At 50.7% G+C, this 9,225-nt stretch overlaps 1 protein-coding gene across 1 annotated transcript in view; it reads right to left on the bottom strand.

Annotated features, from left to right (window-relative positions):
• Nucleotides 1–878: 878 nt before the first annotated feature.
• The window catches only part of LOC106818932 (zinc finger protein GLI2-like), a gene marked incomplete at its 5' end in the record, with an annotated part of 10,357 nt that continues 2,010 nt past the window's right edge, over nucleotides 879–9,225 (bottom strand). The window contains 7 exons of the mRNA XM_014823600.1: nucleotides 879–1,007; nucleotides 1,695–1,860; nucleotides 3,056–3,134; nucleotides 3,173–3,212; nucleotides 6,227–6,336; nucleotides 8,269–8,368; nucleotides 8,583–8,812. Of these exons, the coding sequence (XP_014679086.1) occupies nucleotides 879–1,007; nucleotides 1,695–1,860; nucleotides 3,056–3,134; nucleotides 3,173–3,212; nucleotides 6,227–6,336; nucleotides 8,269–8,368; nucleotides 8,583–8,812 (854 nt within the window). The remainder of the gene's footprint in view (nucleotides 1,008–1,694; nucleotides 1,861–3,055; nucleotides 3,135–3,172; nucleotides 3,213–6,226; nucleotides 6,337–8,268; nucleotides 8,369–8,582; nucleotides 8,813–9,225) is intronic.

Below are 9,225 nucleotides of genomic sequence, written 5' to 3'. Positions count from 1 at the left end.
TTTTCCAACCATAATTTTTATGAATGATTTGTCGGCGTGGCAGGTGACGGGTGGAGGTGCTTTCGGGGCATCGCCTATGCCCTATATCTCGCCCATTATCTTTCCTAGCACGGAATTAGCCCGTCATGATTGGAGCCGGCAATGTTTTTTTGAATTAAACGTCTCTACAAAACCGCAAGCTAGTAAGCTACCAAATTTGGGCAATGTTGACATCAATTATGCAGCGCTTCCAAGCGGTGACGGAAACGATAGCCCGAAATGCTAGAACGCGTGAAGGATGCTGACAGAAGTGGATTCGAAGGCGGCGTTTGCGCCATGATGTGGGAGGGGAGGTTTAGGAGGCCGATATCTCCGCCTAGGAGTAATCGGTATTGACAAGCGGTTGGTCATGTTTTAGACGAGACAAAGAAATTCTGCTTAATGCATACCATGAAATTAATTATAGACTCGCAGCAAAGTGAGAATAATGTGTGTCCGTGAAATAGCAACTATATTTCCCGTTTTTCCGTTGTACACCTAGTATTATTAGCTCTGATGTTATCTGTTAAAGGGATTACTGGTCTCCTGTGATTATTACCTGTGATTTGAGAAGATCTTACCCCTGGTCCTGTGCTCGTTAACCTGTAAGACATCACACCTGGTCTCTTTGATCGTTATCTGTGCATACATCTTACCTGTCTCTAATGTGTCGTATTATCCTGTGACACATCTTACCTGGTCTTTTTGATTGTTTATCTGTGATAACATTGCTTACCGTGGTCTCTGTGTGTAATTACCTGTGACACATGCTGTAACCTGGTGCTTTTGTGCTGTTTCCTGTAAAACAGCTTACCTGGTCTCGGTGTTTCGTTATCGGATTGCGCCGCGGCCTAGATGATTCAATTCTTCATACTCTTGTCGTGTGAAGACTCCGGGCGTGCAACCCGTCCTTTCACGTGCTTTCCTGAGAGAAGGGCTGGGATCCGTGTATCGCTAGTCAGCCTGTGAGCTTGCACAACGTACGGTTTTCTGCAGCATGCAAACAGTCCGGGGGTGAGCATTCCAACTATTGTTCGGACGCAGCGGTTTCACAACAAGGAAGCTACGCAAAAATACCACCGCGAATGAAAGCGTACGCATAAACAAATTTACATTTGACATGCTGTTTTTCTATGGACTTTTATGGCATAGAGTGAACGCAATTGATTCTCTAATTTCAACAAGCAAGCCTACACAAAATACGCAGACAAAATGTAGAGAACGCAGAACGAATAGCAGCTTTCATTTTCTAGGGACTTCATTTAGAAGGAATCATTCTTCTTCTTGGAGACCTTGAGGCTTTCACCCACCGTGCCAGGTCCTGTGTGCTGCAGTGGCTAGGTCGAGTGTCGTGTAGTAACCAGAGAAGAAGAACATGAAGAAGAAGAAGAAGAAGAAGCAGAAGAAGAAGAAGTAGAAAGAGAATAACGAGAAGGAAGAGAAGAAGAAGAAGAACAACAACAACAAGAAGAACAACATCAACAACAACAAGAAAGAGAAGAACAACAAGAAGAAGACGAAAAAAGAGAAGAACAAGAAGAAGAAAGAAAGACAAGTAGCAGAAGAAGAAGAGGAAAGAGAAGAGTAAGAAGACGAAGAGGAAAGAGAAGAGTAAGAAGAAGAAACAAAAAAACAAGAAAAAGAAGATGAAGAAGATTCTCTATAGAGACACTTACGGCGTTAGAGTGCGTTCGGTTTTGATGCTTGGCGCGGTCGGACGCATTGCTGAACGACTTTGTGCAGCCAGGGAATTCGCAGGTGTACGGTCGCTCGCCCGTGTGAGAGCGCAGATGTGTCTTCAGGTTCTCCAGCCTCGAATATGCCTTAGAGCATCCCTCAAACTACAACAACACAGGGCGGCATGTTGGCAAGGCTTGCAGCATCCCTCAAATTTATTACAACACAGGGCAATATGTTGGTTGAACTTGAAGCACCCTCAAATTTATTACAACACAGGGCAATATGTTGGTTGAACTTGAAGCACCCTCAAACTACAACACAGCCCAACATGTTGGTCAGGATTAACCAATTCATAAAACTACAAGACAGCGCAACATGTTAAGGCATAACCAATTCATAAAACTACAAGACGGGGCAACATGTTGGTAAGGCTTAACGCATCCCTCAAGCTACAACACAGTGTAATATAGTGGTAAGGCTTGAAGGAGCATTCTTCAAACTACAACACAGGTTAACAGATACGGGTGTGTGGTTGAGGAATGTGAGGATGTGTAGTAAAAAGTAGGTATATGGTAAAGGAAACTATGGTGCGTGTCGGAGAAGAATAAGGGTCTATGAATGATATGGAAGAGGGTAAGCAGAGGGTCAGAGGTGGGAGTCTGGTCAAGGAAGAGAGGTGGGTGTCTGGATGAGAGGGAGTGTGTGGAGAGGGGAGTGTGTGGAAAGCAGGGCGCAGGTGTGTCGCCGAGGAGGCGGAGCTGTTGTGGAGGAGGGGGAGTGGCTGCTGCGCAGGAGGCGGGGAGTTCGTGGGAGGAGAGGGGAGTGTGTGGAGGAGCGGCGGAGTGCTGTGGAGCGCAGGAGCGAGTGCTGTGGACGCGAGGACGGGGAGTTCTGTGGCAGGAGAGGCCGGCGAGTGTGTGCGCAGGAGGGCGAGCTGCTGCTTGAGCGAGCGGGCGAGCTGCCCTGCTGGAGGAGGCGCGGAGTGTGCTGCGAGCCGATGCTCTCGCCGGCAGTCGTGTGAGAGGCAGGAGGACGGTGTGTGCCGAGCGAGGGAGAGTGTGTGGCAGGAGGCGCGGACGTGTGTGCGACGGCAGCAGGGCCGTGGTGTGGAGGGCGGCTGTGCTGCGATGGAGGCGGGAGTGTGTCGGAGGCGCAGGCAGGCCAAGCTGTGCTGGAGGAGCGCAGAGTGTGTGGAAGGCAGCCGGCAGCTGTGTGGAAGAGAGCGGCGGTGTGGCAGGCGGGAGTCGTGTGCGAGGCAGGGGGCAGCTGCCTGTTTGGATGGGAGAGGTGTGGAGGAGCGCCGGAGCGGCTGAGTCGTGGAGGAGGGAGATGGAGGAGCGCAGTCCGTATCCCTCACGTGCACTTGTGCGGCTTCTCGCCCGTATGCCTCCTCATGCTGAACCACGAGCATGTACTGCGCCTTGAAGGGCTATCTCCTTCGCGCGAACACTGCCTGGCCACCTGCCACACAAACGACTTCTTGTTCCGTCGCTATGTGCGTCCGTTGTGATGTGCTGCACAGACAGACCCGAGGGCGAAAATCCGTACATGGACAAGCCGCAGGAAGATGAAATTAAGATCATAAAGATAAGATGAGATATGGACAGCATGGCCACAGCTCGCTCAAGGCTCATTCAATGCGCTGCGTGCGTCCGTGCCTGCGTGACTGATGGTGTGTTGTGTGTGTGTGTGTGTGTTGTGTGGTGTGTGCCGCGTGCGTGTAGATGTGTGTGTGGCGTGCTGTGGTGTGTGTCGTGCTGTGTGTGTGTGTGTGGTGTGTGTGTGTGTGTGTGTATGTGTGTGTGTGTGTGTGTGTGTGTGTGCGTGTGTATGCTGTGTGTGCTGTGTGTTGTGATGTTGTGCTTGTGTGTGTAGCTGTGTGGTTGTGTGCTCGGCTGTGCCCGCGCGGCGGCAGTGCGTGTATTGTGTTGTGTGTGTGTGTGTGTAATATAAATTATACGCTCATAAATAACGTAACTGCGCACGTCACGTTGCCACGAGCAGTAAACTACAGCAATCAAAAAAATGCTAAACCAAACGCAGTAAGACGTGACCCAGATACACCATCTCTGTTTGTCATGGCAACCCGCGCGCGCGGCCGTGCAATTAAGCAGCAAGCTCATCTTCCCAGGCGGCAACGTGACACGCGTGGCGTCTGCGCGCGAGCGCTCTGCTCATCGTAGTCAGCAGCACGCCGCCCAGTTTTTTTCGCGTTGTCACGGCACACGCCGGCCCCCGCCGTCGCCACGAGCTTGCATGTGCATTAGCAATTTTTAGCATATTATACAACGTCGCTCAGGCCGCGCGCGACCAGCGCCGTAACCAGCTTCGACATCACATCAACATCCCTGCGGAATTCGCGAGCCCGGCCGGCCGCTAAGGCAGCAAATGATTGAATCAGTAGTATGTGTGTGTTGTCGCTGTGTGCGTTGTGTGGTGTGGTGTGCTGTGTGTGTGTGTGTGTGTGTGTGTGTGTGTGTGTGTGTGTGTGTTGGTGTGTGGTGTTGTGTGTACTATATATATTATATATATACTATATATATATATAATATAGTGTGTGTGTGCTGTGTGCCGGGTGCGTGCGGTGTGTGTGTGTGTGTGTGCTGTGTGATCGTGTGTGCTGATGTGTGCTTGTGTGCTGTTGTGTGTGTGTGTGTGTGTGTGTGCTGTGCTGTGTGTGTGTGCGTTTGCGGTGTGCGCTTGTGGCGCTGTGCGTGTGCGTCGTGCGGTGTGTGCGTGTGCTGGGTGTGTGTGTGTGTGTGTGTGTGTAGTGTGGTGTGTGTGCTGTGTGTGTGTGTGCCTGTGTGTGTGCATGGTCGCTGCTGCATCGTGCTTGCGGTGGTGTCGCTGCGTGTGCGCGCGCGCGCTGTGGCGTGTGTGGTGCTGGTGTTAATGCGTGTGTCTGTCGTATGTGTGTGTGTGTGTGTTGTGTGTGGTGTGTTACCGTGCTGTGTGTTAGTGTGTCATGTGTCTGTGTTGTCGCGAGTGTGTGTACGCTCGCCGAGTGCTGTGCTGTGTGTCGTGCTGAGGTGTGCTGCTGTGTATATATATATATATATATATGTGTGGTGGTGTGTGTGTGTGTGTGTGTGTGTGTGTGTGTGTGTGTGTGTGTGTGTGTGTGCGTGCGTGCGTGCGTGCGTGCGGGGAGGGAGGCGGGTATCGCCGTAGGACGGGCTCCCGATTGAGTGGTTAGCGTCTGAGGTCTGTTTTCGATTAGACGCTTTTTTGCGGCATCAGCCGCAGCAGTTACTTAAGCAATTAGCGTGACTGATGATGATGTCATCTGGTCATGTGAATGATGATGTCATCTGGTCATGTGACTGATGATGGTGGTGTCGGCGGCGTGTCATCAGGGCGCGTGCGAGCGGTCGCTTTGGTGGAGGTGGAGGTGCGCGGAGGGCTATATAGACGCCGACACAAGCCCGAACGCACGCACACATGCACGCACATGCACGCACACACACACACAAGCATGCTCGCGCGCGCGCACACACACACATACACACACACGCACGCTCGCACGCACGCCCACGCACGCGCTCTCGCACTCACTCACACGCACACCCATACACGCACTCGCACGCACGCACTCACACGCACACACAAACACGCACTCGCCCGCACGCGCACGCACTCACACGCACACACATACATAGAAGTCTAACAGAAAAAGATGCATGTGTAGAGACACTAGCGTAGTCACGAATTCAGACATACAGACAGACACCGACAAAGAATACAGAATATTGGAAGACCCGACTGCTTCGCAAGTTCAGGAAAGCACGCACAAGCAAGCCACGTCACACACACCATCACTTACCATCCATCCTGGCAATAAGCAGCTTGCAAAAGTCAAAAAGGATATATTCGCGCGGCTACATTGCATATACTGCATATATAAGCATATCATATCATATATATATATAATGATTTGCATATATAAGCATATCATATATATATATCAGGGGTTAATAATGACAAATTTGTCATTATTGTAAAATTTGTCAATTTGTCATTATTAACCCCTGATATATATATAATATATATATATATATATATATTCCACTCACACTAACATATATTGCATATATAAGGACATATAGCAGGCTAGGTACACGCGCAGAGAAACCAAGCAGGGTTGTAATGCTATGCCCCTGCGATGTAACTGACAGCGAAGGATTCGACAGACGCCACAGCATCCTCTTCATGGCAAACGCCGTCGACGAGTTTACAGACGAGATAACCAACCGAAGCCCACCTCACAGGTGAGTTAACGAGCGAAGCCCACCTCACAGGTGAGTAAACGAGCAAAGCCCACCTCACAGGTGAGTTAACGAGTGAAGCCCACCTCACAGGTGAGTTAACGAGCGAAGCCCACCTCACAGGTGAGCTAACGAGCAAAGCCCACCTCACAGGTGAGCTAACGAGCGAAGCCCACCTCACAGGTGAACTGTAATCGCACGGAACCACCTCACAGGTGAGTTAACGACCGAGCGGAGGTGCGCTAACGAGGTGCGGTGGTTACCTTTACGAGTTCCTCCTGCGTGTTGAACTCGTGGCTGCAGCCGGTCCAGTGACAGTTCGTCTCGTAAAAGTCGTCCGGCTCGTTCTTTGGTGACGGGTCAACCCCTGAGGCTGTTGGGAGAGGAAACAAGATGTTCAGTGAGAGTGGCTGGTGCTCTCAACAAGCGCGTGCTGGGAGCGGGGGTAGGGAGGTATGGATTTGTGAGGTGTGGGGGGGAGGAGGGGGAGGAAAGAGGTGGCGTTGTGAGGATAAGGTGGGGAGAGGAAGGTTTTGTGAGGAGTGAAGTGGGAAGGGATGGGGCGTGGAGGAGGAGAGAGAAGGAGGGGAGGATGAGAGAGGAGGAGGAGAGAGGAGAGAGGAGAAGGGGGGCCAGGCACGAGCAGCACCGCGCACGCGACGCGCAGAGAGGAGAGAGCGAGGAGGAGGAGACGGAAGGGAGGACAAGCACACGCACGGAGAGGGGAGGGAGAAGAAGGGATGGGGTGGTTAGGATGATGAAAGAGGTGGGGATGTGGTGGATTTGTCAGCACCGCGCTATCAGTCAGCGCTTAGGCATGAGCACGGTTAAACTCCTGAGGCTGCAGTCAAAGGCAAACAGTGCAACAGTGAGAGCGCTGGAGAAGGGAAGGGATGGGGTGGGGAGAGAACGGGAGGGTGGTGACAGAAATGGAGGACATAATGATTGGGTGTAGAGGATGAAGGAGTGGGTGGGGTTGTGAGAAGTGAAGGTAGGGGGGGGCACGAGGAGTGTGCTGGCAGAGAAGATTGGCGACAGATAGGGCAGGGGTAAAAAGTTCACACACCTTTGAACAAGGGAGTCCAACGACTCCCTACCCTCAAAAAGAGGGCACCACGATCAAGACCACAAATGAGTCCCGCAAGTCTTGAGAGTTAAAATTAAGATATTAACAATACACGGCATCGTGGCTTATTTTTAAGATTCATAGCGGTTGCACCATCTGCCAAATTTTTCTTTAAGAGACACTTTCGGATGCAAAACAATTACGGTAAATTCCACGAGGACACCGTGCCTCCCGGAAGCGAAAAAACCATAAGTCTAGATAAATGCCAGAATTTCAAATGAAAGTCACCCACGGAACTCCTGCATATGTAAATAGGGAGTCCGAACGTAAACAGGGAGTATTTTGACTCCGGACCCCCGATTTAAATTCGGCACCCTGGATAGTGTGTATGAAGGTAAACTTGTCTTTGGGTGATGGTCCCTGAGGCTGGGGAATGGGGTCTAACCCAGAGCAGATGGGGTACAAGACAAGAAGGATTAGGCTAAGCATTACATCAGATAATATCCACAGCGACATACAATCGTAGTTAGAGCATGGGGTAGCATGGGGGGGGTGCGCGCCATTAGCAGTGTGTGGTGTGTTTGTGTGGTGTGTGTGTGTGTGTGACGTGTGTGTGTGTGTGTGTGTGTGTGTGTGTGTGTGTGTGTGTGCTGGTGGTGTGTGTGTGTGTGTGTGTACGTTGTGTGTGTGTGTGTGTTGTGTGTGTGTGTGTGTGTGTATGTGTGTGTGTGTGTGTGTGTGTGTGTGTGTGCGTGTGCGTGTGCGTGGTGTCTGTGCGTGTGCGTGTGCGTGTGTGTGCTGTGTGTGGGTGTGTGTGTGTGTGTGTGTGTGTGAGGCATTGTGTGGTGTGTGTGTGTGTGTGTGAGCGTGTTTTGTGTGTGTGCGTGTGCGTGTGTGTGTGCGTGCGTGCGCGCGCAGTGTGTGTGTGTGTGTTGTGTTGTGTGTGTGGTGTGTGTGTGTGTGTGTGTGTGTGTGTATGTTTGTGTGTGGTGGGTGTTGTGTGGTGTGTGTGTCGTGTGTGTGTGTGGTGTGTGTGCGTGTTTGTGTGGTGTGTGTGTGTGTGGTGCGCAAGTGTGTGGCGTGTGTGTGTGTGTGGTGTAGTGTGTGTGTGTGTGTGTTTGTATGTGTTGTGTGTGTGTGTGGGCGTGTGTGGCGTGTGCGTGTGGCGTATGCGTGCGCGTGCGCGTGTGTGTGAGCGTGTGCGTGTGCATGCGTGCGTGCGTGTCTGTGGCTGCATACCTGGTGAGGGTTTCTGACTGCTGTCGTCCCTGGACTCTGACTTGCTGCTTGGCTCCCTCTTCACTTGGAACAACTCTCCCGAACTCGAGTCTTTGGTTAACTGCGAAGAAAAAGTCCATGAATACCACGTACTAAATATTTAAACCGAAATTTCATTTAAATGAATTTTGAATTGAATATTACACAAGGCATTATAATAAAGTGTACTGAATACAAAATAAAATACGATGAAATTTAACGTAAGTTTCGCGACCGTGACAAGACCGTAAAAAACGCTACGCTAACAAAAAAGAAGCTCGGACACGTGGCGCCACCTGTGATTGTGCTTTCGACGCTCCCAGAGGCTGGACGCTGGGATGCTGCGACGACGAATGCCGCAGCTCCGACATGCCGAGCGACGGCGGCCTCGGAATGCCCGCCACCTGGTGGCCGAGCATGGAACCGTGCGAGAGGAAGGGCGACCCCTGCAGGCTGCTCTGGCGCATGTAGTGTTGCAGGTGCTGGTAGTGCAGCGGGTGAAGGTTCATCGAGGGACTGATCGCACCTGTTGCCGCGGACAACGAACAAGAGCACGTCAGAACATGTCGCTATTCCGTGCGGTCAAGGTCAGGCCTCGAATTTCATCAGTTTTAGCAAAGAGCTTATAATGATAATTAATTATATCCTAATTAATCATCATTATATCATTATTAATCATAATTATAGTAATCATTGTAAGCTCTTTGGTTTTAGAGCAGGGCCACTTTGGCCTCGACTCTCAACATTTTTGAGGGCACCAATGCCTAAATGAAATATATAGAAGGGCATCCAAGGCCACCTCTCATGGTTCACGGGAAAAAAATTTCCCATCACCTACCTAAACCACTCTTAGTGTTTAATTAAATCACCTCTTAATAAACAAAACAAAACAAAACATTGATTGATTGATTGATTGATTGATTGATTGATTGATTGATT

This window comes from Priapulus caudatus, unplaced genomic scaffold (assembly GCF_000485595.1).
Source record: "Priapulus caudatus unplaced genomic scaffold, Priapulus_caudatus-5.0.1 Scaffold2667, whole genome shotgun sequence".
NCBI lineage: Eukaryota > Metazoa > Priapulida > Priapulimorpha > Priapulimorphida > Priapulidae > Priapulus > Priapulus caudatus.
This window is presented reverse-complemented; position numbering and strand designations above follow the sequence as displayed.